We start from the raw sequence: 15,906 nt of genomic DNA on the forward strand, positions 1-15,906 counted from the left end.
GGCCAGCCCCAGGAGCTGCTGCAGCAGCCTGGAGGCACGGGGACAGTCCCCAGGGGACGTGGGAGGTGTGGGGAGGGGACAGACCCTGTCACCCCTGTGCTCCTCCTCCTCCTCCTCCTCCTCCTCCTCCTCCTTCCAGCTGCCATCCTCTCTGGAGCCAGCAGGAGCCCTGACACCTCTGGGTGAGGCCAGGAGAGTTATTTTGGAGGGAATTGAAGGCGGGTGAGCATCATCTCCTGAGCCCTGCAGATCAAGGCACCTCAGCCCCCAAACCCCTCTGCCCCACCCAAGCCCTGAGCTCAGAAAACCTCCTGGAGCACTGGGGCATCCATCCTCCCAAAACTGAGCATCCAGGAGCAGCCAGCTCCAGGTGGGCATTTCAAAAGCAGTTTTCTCTCCTTTTGGCACCAGCTGGTCACACGCAGAGCCCAGAGGCAGAGCTGGGGCTGCTCTTTGTGGGGGCTGGCCCCAGCTGTGCAGGGGTGGCACAGAGGGGACAGGGACACCTCGGCATCCCAACGCTCCTGCAAAAGGCTCCTTTTTTAATCACAGCAGAAGAATTACTCTGTCTCCTTAGATTTGCCACCTGGTAGGAGGAGCTGATGCAGGACAGGCACCTTCCCAAGGGAGGGTGACCCATTCCAGGCCATGAGAGGCTCCCATTGCTCCAAGGCTGAGTTGAGGAAGGAGATTTCGCTGTCTGTGGGGTCTGTAACCGTGTGCCCTTAGTCAGTAGGTGAGTAGATGTTGCTGCCCGTATCTATCTCCCCTACCCAGTTGCTACGTGTGAACAAGTGTATTTCTCCCCAGTGTTGTGGGTTCTGCCTGTGGTGACACGAGGATGGAAAGGCAGGGATGACCTCGAGCTTCCTTCTGTACAGGGTAGAGAGGAAACCTGGATCGGTCCGAGGCACCGCTTGTAACTACATTTGTTCAAGAAATGTCATCTTAACCCCAAACTGTTGACACTTTATGCATGTGCTAATTAAATTTAAAATTTAAAAAAAAAAGGAAAAGAATTAATAAAGATTTTAAGAGGTTACAGTAGATTTGGGTTTGGCTTTTTGTCGGCTTGTGCTTTGCTGTGAGTTAATCAGCCCTGTGATGCTCCCTGCTCTGTTCGAGGCCGGGGCATGGAAGGAGCAGCAGAAAGCTGTGATCTCTCTAAAAACCCTCATTTGGAGAATCAAGCCCTCAAAGATCAGTTAATTCCCCAGGGTGTTTAATCCCTGACTGCCTGGGCAATCAGAGGGCAGGGGAAGCTCTGTCTGTGCTTGGAGGAGCAGCAGGAGCTGTTCCTTCCCAACCCCTCCGTGTCTCCAGCAGCTCTTGTGCTCATCCAGCTCCTCCTGATCCCAGGGGAAACAGAGATCCCGGTGAGGGAAGGCAGAGACCTGCTCTGGACTCTGAAATAAAAACACAAACACACAGAGCATGGCACATACCTGGGACAGCAGCCCAGATCTTCAAAGGTTTTAATTTTACCCCACGCCCCCTCCCCAGATTTTTGGAGAACCTCTTGACAAATCACTTTAACAGTTTTATTTACAGTAATAAAAATAAATTACTCTTACAGATGAATGTATAATATTATACACAATAGAGATACAGTGCAATAACAGCATTGATTTGTTTTCACTCGTTCATAAAGTGCATCGAAGGGGCTTGATTTGACCATAACTGCATGATAACTGTACATTTCCTTTGAGATCAGCTTTCCCAGCCAAGTTTAAAGGCTCACGACAGCACTGACAGCAAACAAGGCGCTGTCCTGACTGCTGTGGGGTGGCCTCGTTCCTGGGAGGTCAGGTGGCAGGGAATGGGGTGATTGATTCCCCTGGTCTGTGCTGTGGCAGGAGCCCCAGGGGTGAGCACGGAGCAGGCTCTGCCTCTGCCGGGGTTCCTGCTGGGCTTGGCCACCAGGAACTCATCCCTGCCTGGGGGCTGGAGGGTTCCCTGTCCCGGGAGGACGCTCTTTATCCTGGGGCTGGTGTGCTCTGACCTGCTCCCAAGGGACAGCAGCCTGCAGCCCGTCCTTGTCCCTGTGCTGCAGCGCCCAGGGCTGGAGCCCCTGCCCAGCTGGAATTTCCTGGGAGGAGCCAGCTGTTTTCCAGCTGTTTTCCAGCTGTTTTCCAGCTCCCAGAGCCTGCAGTGAGACCATAAACCTGTGCTTGTGGTGTCAGTGGCCAGGGACACGAGGTGCTGTCAGTGCCCCTCAGCAGGGAGGGATCACCCTGGAGCCCACTCAGCTGCTGGCTGCTCCAGGCAGGATTCCTGAAGGAGCTGGAGACAGCTCACACCCCTCCAAGGCAGGGCCTGAAGGGCCCCACACCGCCCTCAGAGTGGGGTGTTCCTGCTGAAAAGCCCCTTTCCTCTCTGTGCTGCTCTGTGCTGCAGTTTTCCAGGGAATGGCAGAGCTCTGTTCCCTGGAATCCAGGGACAGGTTGGGGCGCTGGGGGGGTCTTGCAGGGGGAGCTGCACTGACAACAGAAGAGCTACAGAGGGTCCAAGTGGAGCTGCCTCACCTCACCACGAGGGGAGGCTGAGGAATTACAAGGAAATACCATGTGCATCCAACAATTATTCCCGACAATTAGAAGTGAACTGTTAATTCTTCATTAGCAATGATGTGGGTCTTGATGCTGGTCAGGACACACCAATACAAGTGAGTACCAATGGCCTTTTAAAAGGTCTGCCCACCCCAAATTTGATGCTTTTACAAGAAAGAGATACTTCATCACCTAATGAGAACAGTAATGGTTTCTTGGGGGTTCATTCCAGGTTCAATTAAAACTCTTTGATGTGAGCAGACTGGAGCTGCCACATCAGGACTGAGACCTTGGAATCTTTACTGCTGGTTACTGACATGAAGCTGGTTAAAGAGAGACATTTTCACTGCTCAGAGTCCCAAACTGACCAAAAGGGAAAAGGAAAAAAGGAAACAAAGCCCAAAATAAAACTAAGCAGCTTTGTTGGTAGAATTTATACATTTTAATAGGGTTTTTTGTACTTTTTTTTTAATTTCTCATGCTGGGGCAGGGACGAGAGCTTGTTGTAAATGCACAAGCTCCCCCCAGCCCTGGCACATCTCCACGAACCTCAGGGCAGCTGTGGTTACATCCCACCCCACGGTGGCCCTGGCCTTGTCACAGTGTATTTGAGGAATGTTTGCTCCTTCTTTCCTCCTCGCCCTCTCCACTCAACCAGCCAAGCACCAGCACCAAAAGCTTTTCACCTCTACATTCTGCTGGCCACCAGCTCGTGGTGGAAAAGCCAAAGGCACCCAGAAACCTGTAAATAAATCAGCAAATAAGCACAGATTCATTTCCCTGGCTGTGTTAATCCCTGCCGCAGGCTCAGGGCTGGTTGGATGCCACCTGTAATTACTCAGGACCAGTTCTCTGCCCATTTCTGCTGCTGTGGATCCAAACCAGCTGCTGGAGAGTCCAGAAGTGACAAGAGTCCAATCCCAGCCTGGCTCTGGCCTCTCATCCTTTATCAAAAGCTCAGAGTTTGAAGATGCAGTGGCAAGGTCCTGGCCAGGGTGAGGACAGGGAGTCCTTCCCAACCAAAGAGCAGCAGCCCTCCCCAGGCAGCTCCAGCTCCCACCCGGGGGACTCTGTGGACATCAGAGGACATCTGCAAATTCCCAACAAGCCAAAGACCCCGTGCTTTGCAGGACTGCCACCGTTCCCTTGTCTCAGCTGAAAAGCACAGTCATTAAATCAGAGGCTTCCAGAGCCCTCAGTTTTACAGAGATACAGAGTCCCAGGTGGAGGAGGCCTCCCAGCACATCCAGCACCAGGAAACGTGGAGCACTGGATGTACTCCAGTTGCTCTGTGTCCTTCTGGTGGTGCCCAGGAGGTGGAGAGGGGCTGCTGGGCTCTTTTCACCGAGTTTTGGATCCTCAGGGAATCCACAGAGCATCCACCAGCAGGAAACCCCATTTTGCTTTTGGTGGTTCCCTCACCACTGGTGCCTCATCCACATGGGATTCCATCACATTCATGGGAGCTGCTCCCTCTTTATGGCAGCAGAACGCCATCCTAAAGCCCTGAATTCCATCCTAAACACCCCAAAATCAGCCCCAAGCACCAGGACGTTCCCACCCTGCACACAGCAAGGCTGCCTCAGCAAGCGATTTCAGGTTTTAAATCAGCTTTCCTGGAGTTCAGCATGGGGAGGCTCCAAAATCCATCAGCCCCTGATGTCCAACATTGCCACTCCAAAGTTTCCCAGTAAAAGGTTTTCTCTATGGCAAACAAAACCAAAACAAAGGCAAAGCTCTGCAGGAAAGGTGCAGTAAAATGGTCAGAGGTTTCCACAAGGCAACGCGTGGCAGGTGAACCTAAACCTCCTTATCCTCTTCTTCACTTCTCCTCATTTCCTCTGATAAAACAGGAGAGGAAAAACAGCAAAAACAACACCTGGAAATTGCACTATTTTTATTTAGGGGAATGACTGTAAAAATGCCAATTTATCAAAATGGGTTTTTTTTAGAGGAGATTTCTTAAGACTTTTCCTGAAACCTGACAAGAGTTTTTAGCAGCTTCCATGGGCAGTTTTAACATCCCAAAGAGAGAGGTGCTAGACCATTGCACAAAAAGAAATGAGATCCTTATTTTACAGGAATTCTGAGCATGGAATAGGCTCGTGCCACATCCTGGAGCTGACTGTGAGCTGGGTCGGGGCACTCAGGGACCAGAACTCAGAGTTTGCCTTTGCCAAAGGGGCTCTAAAAGTGTCTGGGTGAGCCCCAGGGAGGACAGCCCCACCTGCCCTTAACCTCACTCTGGCAGGGGCTGTGTCCTCAGCTCAGCTCCTCACATCCCAAATCTTTCTCCTCTTGCTGTGGAAAAGAATCACAGGGAGAATTTTTTTCATTGATCCTCATTTGACTTTGGTGAAGTTTACCAGTGTATCCCTCAAACTGAGACACATTTTATGTAAGCAGCTAAACTCCAAAAAGAACATTGTTAAAATCAAGCTCTTCAGCAAGGGGGAATTTACTGGTAAGCCAAGAAAATGCAACTTTTTTTTGTGCCAAGGTTTCTCTGGAGCTGATTAGTTAAACTACCTTTCATCTAAAGATACAAAATGAGCTGCCCAGAGAAACAAATCCTGACTTCTAGCTAGGGTGTTGTATAAAAACATTTCAAATGTTCACAATGTTTCAAAAAGGGTTTAAGCTATTGAGTTTTCACACTGAGGAACTGCAGGGACCTTGCTGCACTTAAGAAACCAGAAGAAACAGAATGAGTAAAGTGTTTGTATAAATATTAGTCTTACATATATATTTACTTTAAAACTTACACTGATTCCACATTGTGCCAACTGCCCATTCTCCAAGGTATTCATCAGAGAAAGGAAATGGAAAAAAAACCCCAAACCCACAAAACATAAAAACTCCAAGACTGGCCACCTCTCACAGGCAGACAAAAAGTCCAAGCCCAGGCACCCTTGGGAACCTCAGAGCTTTCTCTTGTGCACTTAGCTCCGAGGAGCCAGAGATTCATTGACAGACCCAGGGACAAAACCCACCTGGATCTGCCTGTACCCAGCCAGAAAGTGCCTCTGTACCCTCTGCAGCCACACACAGCAAGAACATTTCTTCCACTATCACAGACTCACGGAATGTTACAGGTTGGGAGGGACCTCAGAGCCCACCCAGTGCCCCCCCTGCCATGGCAGGGACCCCTCCCACTGTCCCAGGCTGCTCCAGCCTGGCCTTGGGCACTGCCAGGGATCCAGGGGCAGCCACAGCTGCTCTGGGCACCCTGTGCCAGGGCTGCCCACCCTCACAGGGAACAATTCCTGATTCCCAATATCCCAATATCCCACCCATCCCTGCCCCCTGGCAGTGGGAGCCGTTCCCTGTGTCCTGTCACTGCTCACCTTTGCCCGAGTCCCTCTCCAACATCACAACAATTTCTCTACAGCAAAGCAGAATATTTGGGTACCAGACCCAGCTGCTGGAGGGTGTCCCAAGCCCCCCATGCCAGGACCCCGGGCAGCACCCCCCTGTGCCCGGAGCCACCCCGGGTGTCCCACCCCGGCCCTGCCCCCTCTCGGGGGCTTGCTGGGGTCTCCCTTCCTCTGTCAGTGAATGCACGATTCCACCTCCCGGCCAAAAGCAAGCACAGGAAAAAGGACACTTCATCGCGGCCTCACGGACACCACAAAGCACGGCACACAGCACGGGGGTGTCGGGGCTGGCGCTTCTCCCAGGTAAAGCGGCAGCATCAGCAACGACACCGCGGTGACAGAGGCTCCTCTCTCGGGGACTCCAGCAAGCCGGAGCCCTCTTTGGATGAAAACCCCACCCCATGTAAACAACTCGCGTGGAAGGGGGGGAAGCAGCACCCCACTGCCCGGCTGGACACGGAGAGCCCTTCCTTGGCCTCCCGGCTTTGGGGTGCAGGGCACCCCCGCTGCCCTCACCTCGCCGGCGCTGCCCCGGCCACATTTTCGGGGGGAGGTGGGGGGGGAAAGAGGGAAAGATTCCCTGGGCGCCCCCACCCCTGCGACAGCCACACCTAGAGTGTCTTCCAGCCGCAGCTCCTCCAAGCTGCTCCAGCCCCAGCAGTGCCCGGCTCCGCTGCCCGCGCTCCCCGGGCCGAGCTCTCCTCCCCTTTATTGCATAGCATCGCAGGCCCTGAATGCGGGGGTGGGCAAGGCAACCCCGCGCGTGGGGACCAGCCCCGCCGGGGGACGCGACACCTCCCTGCCCGCCCCCCTCCTGTGGCTTCCCATGGGATGTGGGACCCCCCGCTGCTCCCCTGGCTCCTTACCCCGAGAGCAGACAAACGCCATCGTGCGAGGATCCCTTTGCTTTGCTTTGTCTTTTTTTTTCTTTCTTTCTTTCTTTTTTTTTTGGTGTTTTGTGTTTTTAAATAAAAAATAAAATGTGTAAGAAAATAACATTTCTAAAGGAAACCATTATCATTCTACTCTCTCTCTTTCCTTTTCTCTTTTGCCTTTTTTTTTTTCTCTCTCTCTCTCTCTTTTTGGCCATCTTTCCATGAAACGAGATGTGCTGACCGGGGAGGGGACTCCTCCCGGCAGGAGACAATAACGACAGAGGGGGGAAATAGAAGGAGCAGGAGAGCCAGCGAGCACCTCTGGCTCCGTGCTCAGTCCTCACACGTCGCTGGATGTCCTTGGTCTGGAGGAGAACGTGGAAGGGATGCACCCGCAGCAGGCCAGCCAGAGCGACTTCTGGATGTCCGGGTTCCTGAAGGCGTAGATGATGGGGTTGATGAGCGAGTTGCAGGTGGCGGGCAGCGCCAGCGAGTAGGTGTACACCGCGGGGTAGCTGGAATCGGCCACCAGCGAGTAGATGGCGAAGGGGATCCAGCACAGGGCGAAGGTGCCGAGGATGAGCGACAGCGTGGAGAGCCCTTTGCGGGTGGAGGTGGCCTGCGCCGTGGCGATGAACTGGTGCTGCACGGCGATCTGCTGGGCGTGCCGGAAGGCGATCTTGCAGATCTGCAGGTAGAGCTGCATCATGAGGGCGAAGAGCAGCAGGAAGGTGACGGCCAGCACGGCCGCGTTGTCCTTGGTGACGGGCCGCAGGATGCTGCAGGAGCTCTGGTCCCGCAGGCAGTTCCAGCCCAGCAGCGGCAGCAGCCCCACGCCCAGGCACAGCAGCCACATCAGCAGCACCATGGCGCAGGTGAAGCCCAGCGTGCGCTCGCTGTGGTAGGTGAGCGCGTTGTACAGCGACAGGTAGCGGTCCACGGTGATGGCCAGGAGGCTGCAGACGGAGGCGGAGAAGGCGGCCAGCAGCAGCCCCGCCGCCGCCAGCTCCGCCGCCTCGCTGGGCGGCCGCAGCAGGTAGCGCACGGCGAAGTTGGCCACCAGCCCCAGCCCGGCCAGCAGGTCGGCCAGCGCCAGGCTGCCGATCAGCAGGAACATGGGCGCCCGCAGGCTCGGCGTGTAGAACAGCACGGCCAGCACCAGCGCGTTCTCGCCCGCCACCGCCGTGCCCGTGGCGCACAGCGCGATGTCCCAGGGGCTCACGGACCCCGCGGCCGCGGCCCCGCCGCCCGGCGCCGCCGTACCGGGCCGCCCCCGCCCGCCGCATCCCCGCCAGCCCGACTGCGGCTTCCCTGGCACCGAGCCCCCCATCCCCGCCCCACACGCACCCCTGGGCGCTATCTCCCGCCGGGCTGAGGCCGAGCACGGCTCATCACCGCGCTGCCCGCAGCCGCCTCCGTGCGCCCGGCTCCGTGCAGCGTCCGCAGCCACTGCGCACCCGGCGAGGAACCGGCCGCCCCCTCCTCCTCCCCTCCCCGGGGCACGGCCACCTTTGCTACCTATTTATAGCGCAGCCCCTCAGCCCCCCCCTCCCGCAGCCCTTTCTTTTTTGCGTGCAGTGAGTAAAAATAAACACTATTAATAGGCCAGCGCCCGTATGCGGAGCCGCTGATGGAAGGAGAAGGCAGCGGCAAGGAACAGCCTACGTTAAGTTTCTCCTTCCTCCCCGCCTTTCCCTCCTTTGGAAAAGGCTGGTGCGAGATGCTCCCGGCCGGCGGAGCATCCTGCCGTGCCCGGAGGAGTGAATCCCCACGCCGGGGTGGGCAGCCGGGGTGTGAAGGTCGGGGCTGTGCCCGCAGCCCGCTGCCATCCCCCGCCGCCACCATCGCCCCTTCCCGCATGCAGCCGCGCCGCCGGGGGTTGTTGTTTTACCTGGTTTTAATGCTCGAGGATCAGCTCGCTCCCCCCACCCCGTTTTTATTTTTTTCCTCGCCGGTCCTTCCAGCCCTTGGTGCGAAGCCTCATTCCTCGGCGAGCATCGCTAATAGCGTTGGCAGAGAGCTGGCATCGACTTGCACTTAATATTCCTGCCCCATTGGATCTGCTGATAAATCTCAACTCTGACGTCAAAGTCTTCACTTATATTCATGATCCAAGTCTGTGAATCAGAGCCGCTGTGATCAGAATAACAACGAGCCCGGCTCCCCGCTCCACATCCCCTCGCACACCCGCGGGCGCGCCCGCCCCGTTCATTCATCAGCCTCAGCTCCCGCCGCCCCGGCGCACCTCCCCAAGGTCGGGCCCGCTGCACCTGCGTCCTGCGGATGCAGCTTGGGCACCGGCCAGCCCCGGGCGGCTCGCAGGGTTTATTTTTACCGCCTGTGCCGAGGGACGCGGGGATGCGAGGGGAGGGCGGCGATCCGGGGCCGCGCTCCTCAAGGACAATGCCCAGGACAGCGGCACCGGCTGAGGCTGCTCGGGGATCCCAGCCTGGGCCAGGGGCATCCCTCCACAGGGAAACACCGCGCCCCGGAGCCTTCGCCCCACACGGGCTTCCCTCCAGCCAGCGGAAAGCTGGGATGAGGAGGAGCCCGCTGGAATCGGGACCTGCCCAAGGACGCTGGGTATGGGATCTGTCCCCCTCACCGCAGCACCCACCCATCCCCAGAGCTTCCTCCCCGACTGTTTGGGAGAGGAACAGCCTGGAAAGGAACAAATCCCAAAGACACGATTATTTTTCCAGCTATAAATGGCTCCGTGATTCATCTTGGGAGCAGGATCATCAAAGCAGGGATGCTCAGCTCCTGGATCCGCAGGATTTCAGCTACACCTTCTCCCCTTTTTCCTACTCGTTTCATAACACTCCAGCTTCCCTCGTTCATCCCCCTCTCTCTTCCAGGCTGGAGCAGCCAGCTCAGCGCTGGGGAGGATTTCCAGCTCCTGATGTGCAGAGATATTTAGGTGAACAGCAGCGATCCTGGCTGAACCCAACCGCCCCAATTTGGAGCATCTGTGATGCTAATCGGGCCAAGCCCCATCCCCGGGACGTGAATCCTCATTTACCTGGGCCCGCGTGACCGAGCGGCAGCGCAAGGGGCGGAGAACCCGGCGAGAGCTGAATGAATTCGCTCCCGCCGCCGGGAATTACGCACGGCCGGGGAGGGAGGCGGCGGAGCGGCTCTGCCCGGCCGGCCCCGGCCAGGAGCGGGCTGCGGGACGGGCAGGCAGCGCTGGGGACACCGGGGATGCGCCGGCCGGGCGTGGGGGCAGAGCCCCCCCAGGACGGGCCGCGGAGGGGCTGAGCAGGGATGTCCCCGCTGTCCCCAGCCCGCGGCACCGGCAGCAGGGCTGGGCGAGGATGGGCACACGCACCCGGCCCTTGTCCCCTGGGGCTGCTCCTGGCAGGGACACGCCCGATCCAGAGGGTCCCGGCTGATCCCAAACCCCTCGGCCCCCCTGCTCCGTGCAGCATCCCACCCTTCGTGCCCTCTCCCTGCCGAGCCCTCAAACACCCGGCGCCCCACGGCAGCCCCTGCCCTCCCAGCTCCTCCACATCCCACCACAAGCTTGCCACAATCCCGGGATGTTTTTCCTGTGTCCTACAGGAACACCAGCCCCCGGCAGGTGTTACCCCTCTTTCCATACACACATCCCAGTGGATTTCAGCCACTGCTTGTCCCCCTGCCCAGGGAAGAGCAGCCCCGTGTCTCCAATGAGATTTTTGGGGGTTTCACCTGTGCAAGGGGCTGCAGTGCATTGGCAAAGCACCGGCTGGGGTACCCCAAGAATGCTGAGATTTTTCTGGTGACAAAAATGACATTATCTGGCCCCTTTTAAACCAGGGCTTGCTGTCCCCAGAGCAGCCCCATTGCACATGAGAGGACAGGACTGCACACCCTGTTTTCAAGGCTTGAGAGTCTACTTTTTGAAGTTGTATTCAATGTTCTGAGCTCCCTGAGTAGCTGCAAGACCATTATGGGAATATTCCTGTATTAGACATAGGAGTTTATCTGTATTTAAATCACAGACTCAATAGAGAGGAGCAAAGATCAAAGCTAAGCAAAGACACAAGCCTGGTGCTGTAACTACAGAGCAAGAGGCCACCAGCCTCACCTGGGAATGCTGTTCAGCATGGAAAAAGTCTCCCACCTTCATTCCTCATCATCCTCCTTGGATTTTGGCCCTTGGGAGAAAGCTCAGTGCTGGACAAGGCAGGTTTTCCTGTGGCACTGCCCTGTGGGGGTTCTGGGTGCAGGGCTCGACCTGGGGTTCATCCTCCCTTGGAATTTGTGCTTTTTTTGCTTTAAAAAAAGTGGGTAACAAGTTAAAACTGGGGTGGGGTGGCAACCACTAATGACGTGGTGACCCAGGCCCAGCCCACTGGGAACCAAAGCTGGAACAAGGGCTGCTCTTTAAGGGCACACTGGTGGTACACAGGGATAACCACAACTCCAATTCTCCACCATTTTCACCTCCACGAGTATTAAAATCAGCTTTACCTCTTTAGGGAAACATCATCACCTCCCATCAGCATCCCACCAGCTTCACCCACCCCAGCTGCCACTCCTCTGGGAGCAGGCTGTGGCTGAGCTGGCAGACGCAGGAGCTCCCTGCCCTGTGCCAGGCTCAGAGCCACGCTGTGGAACATTCCCCCACATTCCATTTCTCCCTTTTCCGCAGCCAGCGGATCCAGCCTCCTTCCAGCACCTCCGCTCTTCCCTGCTACTCCAACGGCTTGAGGAGCTCGGAGCAGGAAAAGCTCAGCTATAATTAGCAGTGCTGACTAATCAGGGTGGCAAACAAGCTCCCGGAGCCCGTCAGCCTCCCCAAAACGGGGCCGTGGGGGGCTGCGCTGCTGGGAGCCCTACATTCAAAGGCTTTGCATAATTCCTGGTGGAAACGAGGCCATTTTCTCACTGCTGCCACTGGAAAGATGGGAATTCTCCTAGAGCTGCTCCAGCTGCAGCATCCCAGCCTGGTGGGAAGAGCCAGGGCTCCGTGCTGGGTTGGGGTGGTGGTTGAGGTGCCAAAGGCAGGCACTGGAGGAGCTGCAGGATGGCAGGCAGGAGTGTGGCTGATAAAATGACCCACCTCTGTGGAAAAGCAGCTGGTTTGCCTGAAGATCCTCTCTCCAGGTGGCTGGAATGGGCCCCTTCCAGGTCCTGGCTTGCAAGGGTGGCCTCTGGCACCCCCCTGCAGCAGCACTGCTGCAAACCTGACTTCACCTCCTGGAGAGCCACCAGAGGATCTTTGGCTCTCCCAGCAGAGGGAAAACCTTCCCGCCCTCTTCCCTCTGGGCTGTCCAGCCTGGGGACAGTGGGGACCCCGTGTCCCACTGCCCTGCTGCTGCTACACGTGCAGGGAACATTCCCCACTTGGGGGGACAGTGCCCGGCTGTGCCAGCAGGGAAGGAGCGATCCCAAGGCTCACTCCCACTTCTCCTCCTGATTGCCACCAAACAAACACTCAGGCCAAGCCAGGGGGAGGATTTTGCTCCTTCCATCAGTGATATCATCCCCACACAAATGGTTTTGCTCCAAGTCCTTTCCTGAGCCAGAGGGACATGTTTTGGAGCACCTTTGCTGGCACATGCCGTGTCACCATATGTCAGTGAGCAGGGCTTCTGGGAAAAGGGTTTGTTTTTTGTTTTTTGTTTTTTTTTTTTCCCCAAAATAAAGGGTTTTGCACTGTGTTTTACTCCTTCTCCCAAGCTGTATGTGCTGCTCTGGCTGGGTGCCTCATCAGGAGTGACTGTTTCCCTAAACTGCCATTCAGCTATAGGGAACACTGGGAGCAGGCAGAATATGAGGCAAAATATCTGGCAAAATATGAGTGTGATAATTAATAATTAACAATAACCCAATTTGCCTGATGTGGCATGGAGGTAAGGAAGGTTTTCTAGGGGTTTAGATGGGGAAAAATAGGAAAGATCCTTAAGAGAAATAGAAAACCTGGAGGATTTTGCATCGGAGTGCTGGGCATCCCTCCCTGCTGTGCCCCTGCCACCTGCTGCCACCAAGGGGAGTTTTCCAAAACCAGGCTTGGAGTGAGCTGCCCTGGAGCACCAAACGCTGGAGGCACGGCAGAGAAGCAGCTCCGAGCACCAGGATGGTCCCAGCTCTGTGTGGAACAGCCCTCGGCTGCCCCAGCCAGGCACACACCAGCAGCAGCAGGAACCCACGGGCACTGAGTGTGGAATCCATGCAGGGATGGATTCCTGCTCCATTCAACCCCTGAGCCCCCTGGTGATCCCTCCTGGGGGACTGCACAGGGCAACACGAGGTTTTCCATGGGGAAACCCCCCTGTGGTGGCCCTGGAGGCACCTCCAGCCTCCCCAGCTCCCTTCCTGCTGGGCAGGAAGGATTTTGGCTTCCAGAAATCCTGGGGAACAAATTCCCAGCTTTGAAGAGGAGCACCAGGCAGCTCGACACCCCCATGCTGGTTCTCTGTATTTATTGGTTTTAACTGGGGTTTCTGCCACTGAAACAGGATCCAGCCACAGCACTGGGCTCCCCTCCTGAGCACGGGCACAGTGCTGGGAATCCGCCTGGGGAGCCACAACGCTGGATCCAGAGCCCTGCTCTCCAGCATTGGCTGGGTTAGGACATCACCCAGAAAAGGCCACAGCTGCTGGCTGGGAGTGAAATCATTTCCACAAAGCAAGTGCTTGGCTTGGAAAAGACCTGTTTACCTAAAGAGAGCCATGAGTGGGGCTTGCCAGCACCGTGGCCACATCCCAGCCCTCAGCCTGAGCCATACCCACCTGGATTTGGGGGGTGGAAGTGCCTTTCCCTCCCTGGGCATTGCAATTTCTCCTTCAGCACCACTGTCCAGAGCTGTCTCAGCACTCGGGGATTCCCCCAGGATAAAAGAGAAATGTCCAGGAGTGTGAGCACCCAGCCAGAGTGGAGAGCTGCTAAACATCCTGGGAATCTGCCTTCTCCATCCTCCAGGCTGGGGTTCAAAGCAGGGGGGATCTCTGGTCCCACAGGAATTCCCTCTGCCCGGGGGTTTCACCCAGAGCTGAGCTGGGCCTCTCCCCTGGTGATGCTGGAGGTGGCTTGGCTGAGAAACATCCTCCCCCAGACCCCCACGGGTGAATTCATGGCAAAAAGGCACCTGGAGGAGGGAACGGGAAAGGCAGCAACAGGGAAAACCCTCCAAATTCCTTAAAACTGCTGAGTCTGAAGGGTTTGGGGGAGATGAAAGCAGCAGGACAGATGGGGAGGATGAGACCCAGAACTGCACCTTCCCACCCAGTTTTGAGCTGCTCCCCTGGGGTTTTTCTGATTTTTTTTGTTCCTCCTGAAAGGTCAGCTCTCTTGTCAGAGCTCGAAGTCACAAGCAGCATCCCCGACACGAGTGCAATCGTGTTTGATGAGTCACTTGTTTAACAGGAAGAGGCTGCTGGTTGCTATAGGGACGGCAGCAGAGGGGAGAGGATCCCTCCCTTACCCCGATCAAAGAGAAAAACGCAACAATTCCGGCCCAAACTCCCCTTTGCTGGAACTTTTTGGCACAGTTTGGTGCCCTGGCCGCAGGGATGGCCAGGCAGGTCCCTGAGCACGGGACATCCCGGAGTTTGGGGACATCACAGGGCTGGGAAAAGTCGAGGGAGGGCTCTGGATGAGCACTGGGCTTGGAGCTCCAGGGGTTTTGGGGTGACAGAAGGGGACCCTGCTGAGCTCTCCACCCCTCTTCAAGGCTTTTCCCTCTGTGGAAGGGAATCACAGCACTCCCGGGAGCGCCTGATCCCTCTGCTGCCCTGCTGGAAAGGTGAGGGAGCCGTGCCTGCAAACGCGGCCACCGGGTCCCCGAGGCCACCCGCCGGTGTCACCGTGACCCGTCTGCTCCGGCTCGGTGCCTGCCAGCCTCATCCCCCGGGTGCCGGCATCCCCAGCCGGGCTCCTCCGCCCCTCCGTGCCCGCCTGCTTCCCCCTTCCCCGGGATTCATCCCGCACTCGGACCCGGGGCGGCTCCCGGCTGCTCTTACAGGGACGGGGTGCGGGAATGTGCCGGGTCCATCCCTGCACCCCCTTCCCCAGATGCTGCTGTCCCCCAGCTCCTCATTAGGGAATCGCTAATTACCTCGCCACTGATCCTCGGCGCTTGTTGTGGCTGAGTTTGGCTCCGCTGCCGCCGGCAGGGATGCACTTTGCCCACTCGCACTTTTTCCTGTGGATCAGGAGAATTTGGTGCCTCTTGGTGAAACCTCCAGCCTTCAGCTGCGTTCTGCAAAAGTGTTTGCATTCGATCCCTCCTACGTGAGGGGTTTAGAGATCCTTCCTGTGCTCCCGCAGCTCTGGGTTTCAGAGAGGAGCATCTTCACCCCCCACAAATCCACTAGGAAAAATGAGAAGATGGCCCTGGGGAGACCCAGACCTCGTGGGGGCATGATGGTTCTGGGTGCTCTGATGCCACGGTGGCACTGCCAGCACTGGGGAAGGCTCTGTCCCCCCACTTCTGTCCCCTCCAAGCCACCACGGCCCCGCCAAACCCAACCTGGCAAATTCCCCGGGCATTTTGGGAGCACCACCGCCATGGAGGGGGGAGCACTGGAATTCCCTCTGCCCCACGAATCCCCTGGGGTGTCTGTGCCCACATCTGCCTCGCTGGGTGCCCGAGTTCCCCAAATCCTGCCCTGCTGGGATCCTGCATCCCAAATCCCCTTTGTTGAGTCCCTTCCCATCAAATCCCCCTTGTTGAGTGCCAACTCCCCGATCCTTTCTCAGCGAGTCCCCGGTCCCCAAATCCCGTCCTGCTGTCTCCCTGCACCCCAAGGTGCACAACCCCAGCCCTGGGGAAAGGAGAGATTCTTCACGACCCCCCAACCAAATCATCGCAGCCCTGTGCTTAATGAAATCCGACTCCAAATCATCCACCTTGGGGTCATCTGGGGCCGGGCAGTTCTTCCAGCGAGGAAAGCCCCTCGTTTTCCCCGTCGGGTGTTTCTTGAGGCACACCAGCGGTTCTTGACAGAGCGCAGCTCCCGGCTCGGCTCCGCACACGGATTCACGCCGGGACACGGCTATTTTTAGCTGCGTGGCTTTTTAAGAGAACAAAACCCCATCCAGGAAAACCATCGCGGGGATATTGGGAGAAACAAAGCAAGCCCGAGCTGCCGGTCCCTGGGAGCGCTCGCTGG

At 57.0% G+C, this 15,906-nt stretch overlaps 1 protein-coding gene across 1 annotated transcript; it reads right to left on the reverse strand.

Annotated features, from left to right (window-relative positions):
• Positions 1 to 5,845: 5,845 nt before the first annotated feature.
• On the reverse strand, positions 5,846 to 8,056 carry LOC120512660 (G-protein coupled receptor 12-like; the record flags this gene model as incomplete). Its single annotated transcript, XM_039731224.1, has 1 exon — positions 5,846 to 8,056. A coding segment is annotated over one exon (915 nt), but the record flags the coding sequence as incomplete, so codon positions are not given.
• Positions 8,057 to 15,906: the final 7,850 nt, after the last annotated feature.

This window comes from Passer montanus, unplaced genomic scaffold (assembly GCF_014805655.1).
Source record: "Passer montanus isolate IOZ18808 unplaced genomic scaffold, ASM1480565v1 scaffold76, whole genome shotgun sequence".
Lineage (NCBI taxonomy): Eukaryota > Metazoa > Chordata > Aves > Passeriformes > Passeridae > Passer > Passer montanus.